Source organism: Barbus barbus, assembly GCF_936440315.1.
Source record: "Barbus barbus genome assembly, chromosome: 29".
Classification (NCBI taxonomy): Eukaryota; Metazoa; Chordata; class Actinopteri; order Cypriniformes; family Cyprinidae; genus Barbus; species Barbus barbus.
In genome coordinates this window covers 16,619,705-16,637,968 of record NC_136757.1, presented here as the reverse complement: position 1 = coordinate 16,637,968, position 18,264 = coordinate 16,619,705, and the positions used below count along the sequence as shown (strand labels likewise).

Here is an 18,264-nt window from a genome sequence, read left to right as displayed (position 1 = left end):
TGAACGAATGACTCGTAGGAGTCGGTTCCTTTTGGTGGATCAAAACTGCACACAGTGACCAGCGTAGTCCGATTCTCGAGCGAACGAAGGCCTCATACTGAACGCCAAAATTAGGCTCTTATGACGATCCACAAAGAAAAATGAACAAAGTGTTACCATATTCATGAAAGTGTATACTGACTTGTTATATTAAATGACTAGTTAAAGATTCTCATTATGAGTATGGTTGTTGAGATCAATTTTTTATATGCAAGAATTGATTTTTTTTTTATTTGTTTAGTAGTGCTATAGAATATAGGGGCCAAGTAGATATATTAAAATGTCTCCTGTAAATAGGCTACACCTTTTGTAAAAATTGTATTTCCTCTTTTCATATCACACTATTTGTAAACAGACTACTGGAGGCAGTAAATGATAAAGTTGGATTTTTATAGCTTTTATTAATTGCATTGCATTCAAAATACACATTTTCATCTGTTCATGTAAATACATGAACTGATAAAAATCTAAATGTATTGTGAATGAAAGTCACTTATTTAGATAAAAGCGCCTGTTGTATAAATGTAAAATCATTTCTACCCAAATACTTGTTCCTCGAAAGTACTAAAATAATTGTTATATTCCTAACAAAAAACAACCTTAATTTTTGTGCTGCGTGTCAAAAAGTAAAGTCTTATGAGCCATCGTTTATCGGAAGATTTTTTTAAGTGGCTGTGGGGAGTTGCTAAACAGCACGTGTACGTTAGGAATTTCAACTACATTTCCCATGATTCCCTGAATTTACGCTCCTTGTTTTGCAGGGAAAGCAGAATTAGGAGAGTTGAGAGTAGAAGTCAGTACCTACGCTGGGCTTTTGAACAACTGCTGTGAAACTGAACGAAAGGCAAAATGCTTGCTCGGGCTTTTGCAAACAGACTCTGTAACCGAGTTCCAAGGGAAACCACGCGGACTGTCGGTCTGGGGGCAATGGGGCGGCAGGATAGACAAGCCTCCACAGAGGTATGAACGGAACTGGGATCATTAAAAACATCATAAGCTATGCAAACGTTAAACAACTTAAAATAAACCGAAGTCTTTGCAAAACCGTTGCAACAAGCTAAAGATATTTTCCTGCAAAGTTCAGGGTGTCGTTCATGCAGGAGAAACACGGGCATCTGCTGCACTAATTAAGAGCAAGAGAGCGCCCATCCGTACAGTCCTCGCGACTCTTGACTGTGTGAATCACTGAAGCACAAGCTGCGGCCCGATTCATGTTGTTCCTACGCAGTGTTGGTAAAGTTCACTTCACCTAACAAAACGTGTTCATTCGGAACACCCTGGAACGTCATCAAACGCAGACAACATTTGAGTCGCGCAGAGTTTCTTAGATCTAAGCGAAATTTTAAAGTATTTTCTTCTTTGTTAGTTCATTTTCAATGGTCATGTGTTGTGACAAATGAATTATTACATATTATTATTGACATTCTCCATGTAATCTCTCACCAAATATGATTTTATAAAAACTACATTCGTAATAATGTCAGTGATAGTGATTAAAATAATTCAATCACTGGTAGTCACAAGGCACTGAACTCTCCTGAATTCTTAAACACACCAGTCTGAGTGTGAAACCTGATGTAATCAAGATAAAGCACACTCTCTCAGTGGACCAGATAGTGTTCTAGTCTCTCACTTTGGATTGGTTTAGTAAACTGTAAATGGCTAATGTGGCCTAATGTGAGGTAAAAGTGGGCAGACTCATGTAGGAGCCAGTCAAAGGTCACAGCACCTTAAGCTGATTTAATAACACACACAGGATCTTATTTATTGCAGAATCTAATCATTAAACCCCCAGTGATTCTGAACAACATATAAGATACCATAAAAATGAAAGGTTAATTTTTTTAAATAAGTTTATACTATAGTGTGTTACTATAATTGTTATTATCATCAAATATATATTATTGACTGTATTATATAAGTATGAACTTTATCCAACAGGTTTTATTTGAATTGATCTAGGTGGCGCTCAAGAAGACCCCGCTATATGACTTCCACAGGGCTCAGGGTGGTAAGATGGTGGAGTTTGCAGGATGGAGTATGCCTGTGCAGTACAAAGACAGTCATATTAACTCACACATGCACACACGCCAACACTGCTCCATCTTTGACGTCAGTCACATGCTGCAGGTCAGTGTGTAGATATTTAATGTACTGTATGTACATTCATATGGTTTGTTTTGACCCAATACGTGTTTTAAAAATGAAGTAAAACATCAGCTTAAAATGTCACATTTGACATACAACAATGGCTGTTTATTATTTTGAGATAAGTGTGTCTAATAGATATTTGCTGTTTTCTCTTCATAGACTAAAGTCTTTGGTAGAGACAGAGTGAAGTTTATAGAGTCTCTGATTATTGGAGACATCGCTGAACTAAAAGACAACCAGGTTAGACACACCCACACAGAGAGATTTCAAGATTCAAGAGTTTTTATTTGTCACATACACAATTATACAGAGTATAACCAGCAGTGAAATGTAGGTCAGGTCCGCTCCAAGGACAGTGCAATTATATAGAATACAAATATTAAGAAGGAGAAAAGTACAAAACATAAAATAAAAGAATAAAATAAAATAAAAGATAAGATAAGATAAAAAATATAAATATAAATGTGCAGGTCAGTATGTTGTTGACTTAAATAGTAATAAGAGGAATGTGCAAAAATAATGTGCAAAAAGTTGTACAGGGTATTTGAATAGCAGCAATATGAGGTAGAGAATAATTATGAATAGCTTATTGATATATGATATTTACATGGAGTCATGTGATGATATAGATTTCTAATAACTGTCAACTTTAGTAGAAAAAAAAATACATGCTTTAGTCATCAAAAATAACATTTCTTTTTCTAGGGCACTCTCTCCCTCTTCACAAACACAAAAGGAGGAATCATGGATGATCTGATTGTGACCAAGACAGATCAGGGTTACCTGTATGTTGTCTCCAATGCTGGTTGTGCGGACAAAGACTCTGATCATATGCAGGCCAGTAACAGTTAAAGATCATTAAACATATTCATTTACTTGTTTCTGATTGATCAGGCATTCAAATATTTATGTATAATGACTGAAAATATTAACCCCATTAAACACCACAAGGGGGTAACATTTTTAATTTCCAGTTGTTTTTAATAATACTATTGTGTGAAAATCAGATTTTTTTTTTTTATTCAGTCGGTCTGTTAATAATTTTTATTTGAATATATTTATTTGCTTACACACGTGTTTGTTCAAATGTATGTGTATTTGTTTGTAGGCCAGACTGCAGGAGTTTAAAGCAGCAGGTCATGATGTAGATTTAGAGTTCATGGAAGAAAGTCTCATTGCTCTCCAGGGTAAGTCATGGGTCTGTGGTATACTTGCATTGTTATACTGTCCACATTCCTGCTTTATGTTTTTAGAATACATTGCTGTGTGTGTTATTTAAATGCATTATGTACATTTTAGAGGCATTTGTTTCGGCAATAATTATGTTTATTAATGTGTATGCAGGCCCATCAATGGCCCAGGTTCTGCAGAAAGGTGTGGGTGATGACCTCAGGAGGTTGACCTTTATGACCAGTGTTTTGACCCCAGTGTTTGGCATCCAGGGCTGTAGGGTCACACGCTGCGGATACACAGGGGAGGATGGAGTTGAGGTGTGTGATCTCCATCTGAATGTATGACTACTATACTGAAATTATTTATTTATTCAAAAGTTTGAGGTTTTTAACATAATACTTTTATTTAACAAGGATGCACTCAATTGGTCAAAAGTGTCAGTAAAGACAAACTATTTTTATTTCAAATGAATGCTGTTTATTTAAAGTTTCTATTCATCAAAGAAAACAATATATCATGTTTTCTACAAAAATATTAAGCAGCTCAACAGATTGATTTCTGAAGGATAATGTGACACTGAAGACTGGAGTAATGGCTAATAAAAATTCAGCTTTGCAATCACAGGAATAAACAGTTATTTTAAATTGCAATAATTCACAATATTATTGTTTTTACTGTATTTTGATCAAATAAACGCAGCCTTGGTGATTATATGAGACTTATTTTAAAACCATTAAAAATCTTACAGACACCAAACTTTTCACGTCTCGTGACTGTAAATCATTAGAGGCACAAATCTCATATTTTCTTACAGTGTAAGAACTGTTAGATATGTATGACAGAGGAGTCTATTATCTAATAATAAAATGAACTAAACTAGCTAGTTTTTTAAACTTTCTTTTTGGGAGGTTGGTTTGTGTGTGTGTGTGTGTGTGTGGGGCATGTCTGTAACATTTATGCTCTTGTATATACATATGATTTATTCAGATCTCAGTACCAAGTGGAGATGTTGTCTCTCTGACTGAAAAGTTGTTAGCCGATAGTGAGGTGAAACTCGCTGGTCTCGGTGCCAGAGACAGTCTGAGGCTGGAGGCGGGACTTTGTCTCTACGGCAATGACATTGATGAGACCACCACACCTGTGGAAGCAAGTCTTGTTTGGACTATAGGTGCGTCAAGACTTTTATGATCAATTCCCATGCATGTATATTGAATGCTAATGTATTTGTGTGTGTTTTAAGGTAAGCGTCGTCGACAGGCACGAGATTTCCCTGGTGCTGACATTATTGTTCCACAAATAAAGGCAAAGACTCGCAGAAAGAGAGTGGGACTGATCTCCACTGGACCACCTGTCAGACAGCACACACCAATCTTGTCATCTGACGGCAGGGTTATAGGTAGGTGTTTAACAGAATAGTTCAAAATCATTGTTTATTCACCCTTATGTCATTTCAAACTCTACTTTATTTAAGGTGAGGTCACCAGTGGATGCCCCTCCCCCTGCCTCAAACAAAATGTAGCCATGGGCTACGTGGAAGCTGGCTTCAGTAAAGTGGGCACATCTATCCAGGTGGAAGTGAGGAAGAAAGCAGTGCCAGCAGTGGTCAACAGGATGCCATTCGTGCCCACCAAGTACTACATGGGCCAGTAGACGTACTGATCATAAAAGCGTCTGTGTTTATGAGAGGGTCTGTCGTAGATCTGTCTGGTAATATTTAGCAGTGGAGGTCACTGCCACTGGATTCCCGCTGGAATGGAGACCAGCATTAGAGATTATGTAAAGCCTGAGAGACACGTCAACATTGAGCATTCCATAATGCAAACACAAATGCATTAACACAAACTTTAAACACAAACATAATTTAGTTCCATTTAAATTACATTCCAGGACATTCTGTTTTTTGCACAACATTTTGGCCACTTCACTAGAAATTCAAATCAAATGGAATTTCAGGATGTGGGAAAGGACCACTTGTTGTATGTGTCTGTGTCTGTCTAACATAGAGCACTTAAATGAGTGTGGGAAGGTGACATCTGTTTTAAAGACTACTGACTAGGATTCCTTTAATAAGGTTGCCACATACCTGGTTCATTTTATGCCAGAGTACTGTTTTAGTGTCATAACTTTATGATGTACAATGATCAAATAATTAACAAAGCTAATCTGAATGAGATGAACTGTTTTAGAAAAGTGCCTAATTTCTCAGGAGTAGGTTGTCATGCTTTAGTATTGTTAATGTTATTAGCTTTAGACCACATCACTGTGAAGTATTTCTGTCCAAAAGAACATTTCCATTTATGTTTTTTTGGGGGGGATGTGATTAAATAAATACATTTATTCTATATAATTCTATAAACTTTTACTTGAATGGTTGTTCCCCAAAATAAGACTTTTAAAGTATATACACTTTTGCATTAGCAGTCAACAATTTGGTATGGTTTGTGTTTGTACTGTGGGCTGTGATTTAAAAAAAGTTTTAAGTATTACATTTTAAATTTCGACTATGTATTTGCAGAGAGTGAATTTGGCTATTGTTAATAAGCGTTATGGTGAGTCGTAACAGTTGGTTAGTTAATAAATGGTTAAATGAGTATTGCTATAGTGAATAATTAACTTGTTAAAGAGTGAATGGGTTCTATGACCGGTGTTGATAAACCTGACGACCACGTGTACCACCGTCTCACTCAATGAGAATTACTAGCAACATAAAACGTAAAATTCGCGGTATAATGACAGTTCTGTTTAGCGTCTTTATTGTTTTCATACAGAAACTGTTTATAAAGCTTTAACTTTTTTTGCAGACAGCAATCCAAACATTGCTGGATTGCTGATCATTGTGGGAATTGTAGTTCTCAATTTCACGTTTCTCGCAGAGGCCCTTAGTCGGAATCATACAGCGAACTACATTACCCATAGTTCTCTGCTGCTGTGAGCGCCGTAGAGGAGGAGCGTGCCGGGTATGCAAGCCGTTACCGATGGGAAGATGGTGGAATCTGGAGCAGCAACGTGCACGATACTCCGTCCCAAACATTTACCATCACAACCTGGCATTAGATATCGGTTACCTGGGGACAACCATAGATAATGATTACTAATACTAAGACTGTAATCTAAGTATTTTGATTTCGGTGCGAGTCGCACCTTATATAGGTGGTGTCTGAAGCGTGGGGCCAAACCGTACAGATCACAGTATTTTGATACTCTGGGAACGATTTCTCGGCTGGGATTGTTGATAAACTGTTGACTGTCTACAGCTTCTTGTTCTGTATAATCGGTCTCTTTTGGGCTTCGGTGTTTTGGAGCGGCTGTCAGAATGCCACGAAGCAAAAAGGGGAAACGCGGTGGGAACAGTTCGAGTAAGGGTGAGTTTAAACATGGTCACACGACTAAATACCACCAAGCAATAGTTTTGTCTTTTCTTCCAGCAATATATCTTTAGAACAACATCAGTGTAATGTTACTTATATAATTGCGAATAATTGATTTAATATAATTCGTCGGTAACGTTACTTAAACTATTGTTTTTAAACCATCGGTAAAGTTTTTTTTTTATTGTAAGCATAAACCTCACTATATTATGGAATATTTATGCTTAAACATTAAAATAAAGTAACATTTAAAAATACTACGACATGCCATGCTTGTTTGGGTGACAAATTTTAGACAAAATTTGAGTGTTTTTGATTTAGATATTTTTTTCCTTTATTTATTTTACGATTTCAAGCAAAAATGATAGAAATAATGCATTACAGCTTTGATTTGGTCTTGCTGCAACCATTACAGCACCATTACAGTTTTCATGCGCCAGTCTTCTAAAAACTTGAATGCATAATGAGCAAAATATTTAACAATGATTATTTTAGAAATTGTGTTTGCCCTTTATATTATAAATAAGGATAGAAGCAAAGTGATTGACTGTCAGGGTTATTCGGTTTGTAGCATGACAGGTGAAGCTCATGCCTGCTCGTGTATATTTAGCCCAAGTGTCACGGAGCCGCGGAAACCGGGCCTTTCCGAACCACTCATGAGAGCTGCAAGATTAGAGAAGTTATGTATTAAACATTCAACTATTTGTTTCAATACGAAAACTGGATTTCCGTTTAAAAAAGAAAAGTACCGCCAGTCAAACCAGATCCAGGGCTTGATGATACTCACCCGGTAAATGCAAACATGGCAAAAAACGTGTGTGTTAATGTCATGCTGAAAACAAAATGAACAGGGGAAAAAAAAAAATCAGCTTACGATGGTTTGCTGGTCTTAACTGGTTTCAGGTGGTTTCACAGCTGCACTTGTGAACATGGTGAATTCTCAATCTGACAAATTGAAAAATGGACTGGTCCTGACTAAAAGCAAGACCACCAGGGGTGTGTTTCCCAAAAGCATTGTTAGCTAACTATGGTCGTAAGTTCCATTGAACTCTATTGGTAACGATGGAACTTGCGATCATAGTTGCTTTTGGGAAACGCACCCCTGATAAGGAGACCAAACAACATTATTAAATTTATTTTTTTGCAGGGTTGCAATTTTGAAAGAGTCATTTGAGGCAACTTCAGAGTGCATGAGTAGCGTTTCTTGTCAGCTGTCCTTGTCCTACAGTTAAATGTTTGAAAAGTCAAACTGATCTCAACTAAGACCTGATTTAATCTCTCTTCCTCCTGTTCACTGTGAGCAGGCTCACTTCGACAGGAAGTGCTTCAGCTTCAGTTGTCAAAGACTGCCCTGTCACGAGCAGGTAGCGTGACCTGATCTTGATTGTGACCTCATGCCTCTCACCCCATTAATGTTTAATGAACTGCATGTGAATATCCATTCATTTGTATTTGTTTACATCATCTCTCATTTGTCTAATGCCTTTCATGAATCGAGAATCAGAATGCCCCAGAAGCATCTATCACTTCTGATTTCTTATGAAAGCAGACTTCTAGATCAGTGTTTCCTAAAATATTTTTTTGGTCAAAAGTACATCCACAGTCCCATCAGTAAAGGTCGACTACCTCTTCGTTGGTACTAAACAGGGCTTGAAAACGAAAAAAAAAGTAAATCGGTTCGAGCGTTCCTGCGTTCCTCTGTATTATTACCGTTCCGAAACCGGTTCGAGTAGAAAAAATAACGGTTAATAACATTATTTTTAAAATTGTCTTTGCCTATAATAATAATAATAATAATAAAGTACAGTGTTTTCTTTACACAAAAAGAAAGAGAAAAAAATACAGAAAGAGATGGTATCTTAACCCACTGCACTTAGTCACAGCCAATAGAGCATCATCTTTTCTAGATTTTTAAATTTCTAAATGTAGGCTACTAAACAAAAGAAAAAATCTATTAATGATTTAAGACATTAAAGTCTTTTTTTAAGATATTTAAAAATGTTTGCTGCAAATTGAAAAAAAAAACGCTACTTGTATAAAATTGCGTTTTGAGGAAAAAAAAAACAAAGGCTATGTCGCGTCGCATTTTATTAGGCTATTATTCAGAAATGTAGGCTAAAATGCAGGTAAATCAAAAAATGTTTACAAACATTATAAACAGTTATTAGTTTCTCTCCACAACAAATCCTCTAGTCTATAGGCTATAAAACATCATTCCAAAAACAAATTAAATGTGAAACTGATGCCTTTCCATATTCTCTGCGTATCTACTAAAATATTATTTATTGGCTTTTATTTTCATCGACGTAAAACATCCTTCACATCGACAACAGCACAGTGAGGCGGTGGATTGGGCAACGGAGCACTGTAACTTTTTACACGTTTCTCTAACTGTATTTTATTTTGATAATGAACTGGCTGCAGTGTTGCAAAAATATGTGTTTTTGTGCGCGTGAGGTGCGCGATACGGCCATACCAACGCTGGTTGGTTATACAGATGCAAGACGTCATTCAAAACTGTCAAGCTATTGCAAAACAAATAAAACTGTAAAGATTTTGCAAAATAAAGAAAACTACTTTCTGCGTCTCGTTTTCCTTTCCGAGAACGTTGGAATGCGTCACAATGAACCATAGGCCTAACTCGGCATATTTTTCTTTTCTTTCGTTTTGTTAATCTGTCAAATATTTATGTGAAATATATTTAGTGAATAGGCATATATATTCCTTTTTATGTAAGCCTATAGTTTTATTCTGTTTTCTCCGTTCACAGAAGCGCCGCAGGTTCAGAGCCCTGGTACTAAACCATAAATGTGTTCCTTTTAACTCCTGTTAAACTGGAAATCATTAATCATTATCATGATTCACTAAGGTAGCTAAAGTTGTCTTTCATTGTTCTTTGAGCAATTGTAGAGAAACTGGGATGTTTAACAAAAGTAGTCATTTGACCTTTTCATGGTGGAATTTAAATACTGAAGTCCCCCCTGCTGCTTGGGAATCACATGTGTTCAGTCTACTGAGTGATGAGGCTTCTGGAAAGTACTGGAACTCAAGTCAAAATATTTGGACTAACTGTTTCTATCCACATTTTGACTCTGCAAAGTCTGAGGCTACTGTTGATTGTCTCAGATTTGTTTTTCATAAATTCCCGACCATTCCAGACCCCTCCTCCACATGGTATTCATCCTCTGCTGAATGCACTGCTGCTTCCCATCTCATCCCTGCTGATATGTCTTGTTATGCTGATGCATGTATTGTTACTGCCATTTTAAAGTCTTTTGGGATGGTACATTCATATAGATGAACTCTTAGTTTGAGTCCTTTTTATGGACTATAATGGTCTTCTGACTTTATTCTGAATTAATTTTTGCTTAAATCTGCAAATCAGTGAACCTGTTGATTTGAAGGTTTGGGTAAAGGTTTTGAAAAATTTTAGTCATTTATTTATATTTACTTGTACTCCTTTTGAAAAGTTTGGGGTCAGTATTAGTTTAATTTATCAAGGATGCATTAAATTGATCAAAACTAACAGTGAAGACATTTATGTATTTTAAATAGAATATAAAAAGAATGCATCATGCTTTCCACAAAAATATTAGGCTACAACTTTTTTTTAACATGGATAATAATAAGAAATGTTTCTTTAGCACCAAATCAGTATATTAGTATGATTTCTGAAGGATCATGTGACACAGAAGACTGGAATAAGGACTGCTAAAAATTCAGCTTTGCCATCATAGAAATAAATTCAAAAATATTTTACAACAGAAAACTGACATTTTAAGTTGTAATAATATTTTACAGTATTACTGTTTGTACTATATTTGTGATCAAATAAATGTGTGAACAAAACAGACTTATTTAAAAACAAAATCCAACTGACCTCAGACTTTTGAACAGTGTTAGATACATTAAGCAGACCAACTTACAAATGAGTCACATCCTTGCAGACTAATCAAGTTAAATCATGATTGAATCAAACTTATCTTATCATTTTAGACTATCTAGTAAGGCTGTTTTAAATATAAATAAATATAACACAATAGATTCAAAAGTCTTGATTGAATCTTTTCAAATGTATGAACTGCATGACCTCTCTTTCACGGATTAACCTGATCACTGAAAAGATCTGATTCAGTAGATTCATGATCCAGAGTGGATCAGTGCAGAGAAGATAAAGTCTCAGAGGATATTTCTCCACCTTAATCTGTCGTCTTGGTTTTAATGATCAGAATCGTTTTATTCACCACCTTTTCATTTTTAAACATGCTATTTACAAATCCTCATGTTTCTATTACTGACACTTTCATGTTAAACTAAATGTCTGCTGTTACCTCAGGGGGAAGCAGGTGGGCCTTTCTGTGTGTTTATATAAATGTATGTGTTTGAGAGAGGCCACAGTGAAATTTGACCCAATTCAGAGCTCTAGGTTTGTGGGTTGTTTGTTTGCTGAGAAATGAATATGTGAGCGTGAAAGAGGTTTTCATTTGGATTTCTGTTAGTCCCACTTTAAATTGAAGTTAAAGTCAATGGGAGACTCTTCAAATTACTAAAACTAAGGGCACAGACTGGTTTTGCTATCCCACATGTGTTTTTGTTTTCTTTGAGCACTGAAGTGAATCTTCTGGCTTTGTCCAAGCAAAGGGTTTAGGTTCTGGTACGTGAACTTTATGGACAGTTAAAACACACGATCGCTCTATAACACATCCATCTGACTAACCTATGATCATTCCCATCCTTTTTTTAAATAAACCATTAAACTAATGTTTACTGTGTATCTCTTCAACATGTCTCTCTCTCTCACGGTTTTAGGGAGAAATGGGGCGAGAGGCGAGTCTGGTGTGAGTGATGATGATTTGGCATCGGAGGTTCTCAGTCACTACAGCAGCGCCAGTGAGAGTGCATCAGTCATAGAGGAGGGCACAGGTACACAGGCAATTAAAAACATCGTACATGCACAAACCTTTCACAAATATATATATATATATATATATATATATATATATATATATATATATATATATATATATATAGCATGCAAAAAGTACAAAAAAAAAACATGACTCTCTGTGCCGTGCAGGGGAGGTGGTAGATGAACAAACTGCTCAGGAAGAAACAGAAGACAAACTGAAGCAATGCATTGACAATCTGATGGACAAAAGGTAGCAATACGCTGACACGCAACAGTGAGCAATGCAAGCACACACACAGTTACTGAAAACTAAATGAGCTTTGCAGCTGTTTCACTCTTATCTTTTATATGTTTTTCAGTGCCAAGACCCGTCTGGCTGCACTAGAAAGTCTGCGCTTGGCGTTTTCTTCCAGAGTCCTGTATGAGTTTTTGTTAGAGAGACGTTTCACCATCAGTGACTGTCTGGAAAGGAGCTTGAAGAAAGGTGGGAATTAGGACTTAATTTTTGTTCACACGTCAAAGTTCAAGTTAAAGTCGATGGGACACTTTAGATTATTAAGAGCACAGAGACTGGTTGTGCAGTCTTACATGTGTGTTTATTTTCTCTGAGCACTGAAGTGAATCATCTGGAGAGAGATATATGTATATCTCTCCAGATTATTCACTTCAGTGCTCAGAGAGAAAATATATATATATATATATATATATATAGATATAGATATATATATAGATATAGATAAAATAACTAAATAAAATAAATAAAAACTAAGAGAGGCAAAAAACAAGAGTTTTGATCTAAAAACAATCTAGTCTGCGTGCTTCTACACTCCAAAGCTATCAGAAATGTATTACCACTCTTCTTTCAAAAGCAAACTAAATTTATCATATAGGGTAAAAAATAAAACTTGATTGAGGGCAGTGGTCCAAAACTAAATGTTTCATTACATCCAATTACTTTATATTAAAGGTTTACTCCACCCCAAAATGAAAATTTTGTCATTAATTACTCACCCTCATGTCGTTCCAAACCCGTAAGACCTCCTTTTATCTTCGGAACCCAAATTAAGATATTTTTGATGCACTCTGAGAGATGTCTGACCCTGCCATAGACAGCAATGGAATTAACACGATCAACATCACGTAGCAAGGAGATTGGTAAAATAATCCATGTGACATCAGGGGTTTAGCCGTAATTTTACAAAGCTACGAGAATACTTCTTGTACTCAAAGAAAACAAAAATAACTTTATTCAACAATTCGTCTCTTCCGTGTCACTGTAGCGCCATTTTTGAGAGTTTCCACTGAACACAAACCGTGAATGCTGTTCTGTGTCAGCTGCACCACACAATATATTATTTTAGTTTTCTTTGTATTTTTAAAGTATTTTTAAAATTACGGTTGAACCCTTGATGTCACATGGATTATTTTACCAATCTCCTTGCTATGTTTCTGGACGTTGATCGTGTTAATTCCATTGCTGTCTATGGGAGGGTCAGACACAGGGCATGAAAACGGAAAAAAAGTCAATCGGTTCACTCTGAGCAGAATCGATATTTTAACGTTTCCGTTCCTGCGTTCCTCCTGTATTATTACCGTTCCGAAACGGTTCAAGTAGAAAAAATAACGGTTAATAACGTTATTTTTAAAATGATCTTTGCCTATAATAATAATAATAATAATTATTATAATAATAACGTACAGTGTTTTTTTTTACACAAAAGGAAAAAGAAGGGGAAAAAAAAACAGAAAGAGATGGTATCTTAACCCACTGCACTTAGTCACAGCCAATACAGCATCATCCTTTTAGATTTTTTAATTTCTAAATGTAGGCTACTAAACAAAAGAAAAAATCTATTAATGCTTTAAAGACATTAAAGTCTTTTTAAAAAATATTTTAAAATGTTTGCTGCATTGTTAAAAAAAACGCTACTTGTATAAAATTGCGATTTGAGGAATAAAACAGGCTAAGCCTGATGTAGGCTAAAATGCCGGCAATTATTATAAACAGTTATTAGTTTCTCTCCACAACAAATCCTCTAAATTTAAGGCTATAGCTATAAACGGCTATAAAAATGTCATTCCAAAAACAAATGAAAGGTTAAACTGATGCCTTCCTCTCTCACTCGGCACGAATCCAAATGTTTCCATATTCGCGACTTATCTACTAAAATGTTTTAGAATATTTATTATAGGCTTTTACTTTCATCGACGTAAAACATCATCCTTCACATCGGCAATAACAGCACAGTGAGGCGGTGGATTGGGCAACGGAGCACTGTAACTTTTTACACGTTTCTCTAACTGTATTTTATTTTGATAATGAGCTGGCTGCAATGTCGCAAAAATGTGTTTTTGTGCGCGTGAGGTGCGTGATACGGCGTAAGATCTGTTGAATCCATTTTATACTATCCTCGGATTAACTCTAACGCCGGTGCTTTATGCGATTTACCAAGAGTTCACAGCTGAGAGCGGGCGAGCTTTTCACTCGCTGGATGCGTCAGCATCATGTTTGCATAGTCTGTAGCCTACTACTTGAATTCCTGATTGGTTGACAGCAAATTTCAAATATTAAATGGAATGATAAAATAACGTTATTAACCGGTTAATGGCCATTTAAAATGTTCGATTCTGTTCGGAACTATAAAATTTGATTTAGTTTCTGTTTCCGGTTCTGTTCCAGTCAAAATTTTGTTCTTGATTAAGTGTCTTTTATTTTTAATTTTTTTCTTTAGGTGGAGGAGAGGAGCAGGCCGCTGCTGCTACAGTGTGTGCTCTCTTATGTGTGCAGCTAGGGGACGGAGTTGAAGGTCAGGAGGGCTTTAAGATGCTCCGCCCCATCCTCAGTTCCATTTTGATTGACAGCTGTGCCAGCCTGTCAGCTCGACAGAGTGTGAGTTGATGCCTCAGTATATGTCTATAAACCTTTATTTGTTCGATTCCATTAACACTTAAACTGGGATTGTTTACTTATCTCACCTTTTGTCAGTGCGCTCGAGCTCTGGGTATGTGCTGCTACGTGTCTGCCTCAGAGGATGCAGAGGTATGATCAGATCTTGTAAAATGCATATGAATATTTATAGATCTGCATGTTCATAGTAGTATCATCTATCTTTTTCCTCCTGTCTTTTTCAGGACCTGATAAAATCTATTGGTCATTTGGAGAGCGTGTTTGTGGGTGCATATCCTCTGAGTGATGGCACTCTGCCCTCTGTCAAAGCCGGGATCCCTGTACTCCACAGCGCCGCCCTTCAGTCTTGGGCTCTGCTTTGCACCCTTTGCCCTGCATCACATATTAACACCATTCTGAACCAGTAAGTTTGAATTGCAAAAAACACATCTTTGCACAAATAGGCAAAAGGTTGCAAAAAAATAATGGCCTGCACTCTATAAAGCTGATAAAGGACAACAGAAAACCAAATGTGAGAGAAACAAAACTTTACTGAGGACTACAATGCTTGTTTCGATAATGTTTTGACCTACAAATCTACCCATATCTCCTCGCTGAACATCTTAAAAAAGAACTTGAACAATAAAAAAACACTACTTTTGTATGCTCTCACTATTTCTTATATCCCTTCTTGTTCTAGCTTGTACTATTATTCTCTAACTTTGTATTGCTAGCACTTCTCATGTTATTGCTTCCTTAAGATGAATTGTGTTTTGTATTCCTCATTTGTAAGCCACTTTGGATGAGTGTCTGCTAAATGAATAAATGTAAATATGACTTGCCCTTTAGTAATTAGGCGTTGAAGGTGGTCTTATGACCGAAATGTTTGCCGTTCCTCTGTGAAGCTGTGATTTATTTTTTCACATCTTTTTTATTTTTTGTATTTTCACCTTTATAGTGTATGGGCCTTTTTGTTTTTTCAAAGCCACAATTGAAAACGGTTTTGATATCTAAATCACAGTGAATACAAAAGACATAATATTTTATGTAATGCATTCATCAGGGTGAGAAAAAAAGCCATGTGACAACACCCAGATTGAATAGATAGACTTATTTGTCTGTAATATGATCTCTCTCTTTGTCTGTCTTATAGCCAGTTGCCACGTCTACACGCGTGTTTAGAAAGCAATGAGGTGAACTTCAGGATTGCTGTGGGAGAGACCATCGCTCTGCTGTATGAACTGGGACGGGACACCGATCAGGTGTGTGTTTTGTAATGCTGAATAGGTTTGAGTGTCAGGACGATGGCAGTATACGTAATGTGTGTGGTGTTTCAGGAGTTTGAGTATGAGGACTCCGAGGCATTGTGTGACAGTCTAAAGAATCTGGCCACTGATGGAAACAAACATCGTGCTAAAAATGACCGCAGGAAACAGCGCTCAGTCTTCAGAGAGGTGCTGCACTATATTGAGGTGAAAGGAGAACCACAACTCATGCCTTTTTTTTTTTTAAATGTGTCCGTTAATCACATCCAAATATTTTATAGCAACTTTGCATGCAGGGCTAATAAACCGAGTTGATCCAGGACTGTCTTAGATGATTATGGTTTAAAAATTTACTGGCATCAGACGAAATATTCCCTCCTATTTTCAGAATGAAGATTTCACAGAGGAGAAGATTCAGTTTGGGATTGAGGGCATCTACATTGATGGCTGGATGCGCCGCAGGATTTATGATGCCTTTAAGGAAGTGCTCGAGTCTGGAGTCAGACACCACTTACAGGTAAGGAGGACCAATTGCAGCTCACCGTTGGCATAAATAACACTCTAGTACTATACAAATTTGTACTATAATTTTTTTTTTCCCAGCCAATTAATAATTTCAATAATTGATATTTGAATCTGTGCACAGGATTTTACCAATGATTTTGCGTGATGTTAGTGATTTACTGGATAAAGATTTCTAACTATTTATTGCTCTCAATTTCCACTGTAATACATTTTAGAGCTTGTCATTACTAGAAAAATGTATATTCTTTATAAAATACTTATGGTATTTTAAGATTGTTAATTTACTTGACATTTCCAGTGATAGAAATCACATTTATTAATAATTAGGCTACCTCTACAAAAACTTCAATATGTAGACCATTTGTAGTTATTGTAGTTATTGTTCTTTATTTTAATGCTTTCTTTGGACTTGTTTTAAATCATTTAAAGTAAACTTTTGAGGTTTCTTAAACACTCTGTACAGGCCCCGGCCCTATGTTTGAGAACCACTGTTCAGTGTTTGTTACAATGAGTTTTTGTATCTGTTTTTTGTAGTTTAATCCTTTGTTGAGGGATATTTTTGGACTTGGACCTCCTCTCATCCTGGATGCGTCTGTCAAAGCCAGCAAGATCTCCCGCACAGAGAGGGTAATCTTGAACCTTTCGCTTATAAATATAATAAATAACAGTGACACTGACATGACGAGAAGTCTTATTTTGCAGCGTGAAGTCAGATTCAATTGATTTTGTAAACTGTGCCAAAATGCAAATTAACTCAGAACTGTTTCATTCATTAAGGTTTTGTGTGCATATTTCTATAACTTTGGTTTGTCTCTTCACAGCATCTGTTTAACTCTGCTGCATTCAAAGCCCGGACTAAATTAAGGAACAAAGTGAGGGACAAACGTGCCGATGTGATGTGAGGATGAAGGCAGCAGAGAGAAACACTACATCCTTAAAATCCCCACGGCTCACTTGAAATTATACTTTGACATACTGCCAAGCCAGAGACTTGACAATGGACATGCGTGACTGTCTGTCTGAGTGTGAGTGAGTGTGAAAGGCTAGGTGTGTGCACACGTGTGTATGCGGTGTTGTGTTTTTATTTAACATCACAGTGTGAAAGCTAGGAATCCTACAATTAAACTAACATGAAATATAACGACCTCTTGTAAGGCTGAATTCAGCTTTTCTGTTGAAACCTGTTTTACCTCCAAGTGTTTTTTGGACAAAAAGAGAATTTTTATTATTGAAACATCAGCTTTTTACAGATCTGTAACAAAGAAAGAGGCCAAGAAAAATTAAGTCTTTGTAGTTTTTCTATATGCATTTTATAAGTGGACTATGCTGATGCACCTATGATCTGATGATGCAAACAAATGAAAATACATCTTTGACTGCAGGTTGCCAGAGTTAGTGTAGACCGTTTTGTTAAACCTCTCTTACTACCGCTAAATCAACCATGTTTTACATCTTAATTCTACTCATCTTCTGAAAAGTTTTTTGTTGGCTCAGTGTGATGCAGTCAACTAAGGTTCTTACATCATTGTACCTTCACCCCAAGCTCATGTCTGCCCATTTAGATCATGCTTTCAACATTTCTTTTGATTTTTTTTCAAAATATCAAAAACCATGTCATAAGTTTTCTTTGACGCAAATGTACTGTATGCAGCAGCAGGGTTTTGGAATTAAAAACACAAATTATGTAATTATCCTTCACAGAATTAGAAGTCTTGTTGACACAAATGTATTTGTTGTAAGATGGCTTTCATTAAAAACAAATTATGAGGAAAGTGTTTGATGATTAGAACTGCACAACAAATCTCAGCCTGGTTATTTGATTACATATCACTAAAATGTGTTGTTTGATACAGTCAGTTTAAACATATATACATGTATTGTTCGTTTGATATTATATTTCATCTTAAGTATCTGTCATTAGGGTCATGCACATGTTTTGTAACTCTT

The 18,264-nt window shown here is 36.2% G+C and overlaps 2 protein-coding genes across 3 annotated transcripts; both read left to right on the top strand.

Annotated features, from left to right (window-relative positions):
• The first annotated feature begins 776 nt into the window (after positions 1 to 776).
• Positions 777 to 5,954, top strand: LOC306849157 (aminomethyltransferase, mitochondrial-like). Its single transcript, XM_079384007.1, has 9 exons — positions 777 to 999; positions 2,002 to 2,169; positions 2,350 to 2,430; positions 2,896 to 3,027; positions 3,299 to 3,377; positions 3,535 to 3,680; positions 4,351 to 4,531; positions 4,604 to 4,759; positions 4,835 to 5,954. The coding sequence occupies exons 1-9, from the start codon at positions 889 to 891 to the stop codon at positions 5,011 to 5,013; spliced, it is 1,233 nt and encodes a 410-aa protein (XP_079240133.1). The 5' UTR covers positions 777 to 888; the 3' UTR covers positions 5,014 to 5,954.
• A 339-nt stretch (positions 5,955 to 6,293) lies between these two features.
• Positions 6,294 to 18,112, top strand: LOC306849216 (interferon-related developmental regulator 2-like). Of its 2 annotated transcripts, XM_079384095.1 has the most exons (13): positions 6,303 to 6,725; positions 8,036 to 8,095; positions 11,541 to 11,654; positions 11,809 to 11,890; positions 12,000 to 12,124; positions 14,373 to 14,530; positions 14,627 to 14,680; positions 14,773 to 14,951; positions 15,681 to 15,789; positions 15,865 to 15,999; positions 16,181 to 16,309; positions 16,852 to 16,944; positions 17,139 to 18,112. In XM_079384095.1, exons 1-13 carry the CDS (start codon positions 6,677 to 6,679, stop codon positions 17,217 to 17,219), a joined length of 1,368 nt encoding a protein of 455 aa, XP_079240221.1. In that variant the 5' UTR covers positions 6,303 to 6,676; the 3' UTR covers positions 17,220 to 18,112. The 2 variants fall into 2 exon arrangements, with proteins under 2 accessions (XP_079240222.1, XP_079240221.1); XM_079384096.1 differs by lacking the exon at positions 8,036 to 8,095 and having other exon boundaries at positions 6,294 to 6,725.
• Positions 18,113 to 18,264: the final 152 nt, after the last annotated feature.

Excerpts from the sequence above, each read along its gene's own strand:
- LOC306849157 (XM_079384007.1), top strand. The coding sequence starts at position 889 with ATGCTTGCTCGGGCTTTTGCAAACAGACTCTGTAACCGAGTTCCAAGG. Across the intron at positions 2,170-2,349 it reads ACGTCAGTCACATGCTGCAG|ACTAAAGTCTTTGGTAGAGA; the intron begins GTCAGTGTGTAG and ends TTCTCTTCATAG. Across the intron at positions 2,431-2,895 it reads CTGAACTAAAAGACAACCAG|GGCACTCTCTCCCTCTTCAC; the intron begins GTTAGACACACC and ends TTCTTTTTCTAG.
- LOC306849216 (XM_079384095.1), top strand. The coding sequence starts at position 6,677 with ATGCCACGAAGCAAAAAGGGGAAACGCGGTGGGAACAGTTCGAGTAAG. Across the intron at positions 14,952-15,680 it reads ATTAACACCATTCTGAACCA|CCAGTTGCCACGTCTACACG; the intron begins GTAAGTTTGAAT and ends TCTGTCTTATAG. Across the intron at positions 15,790-15,864 it reads TGGGACGGGACACCGATCAG|GAGTTTGAGTATGAGGACTC; the intron begins GTGTGTGTTTTG and ends GTGGTGTTTCAG.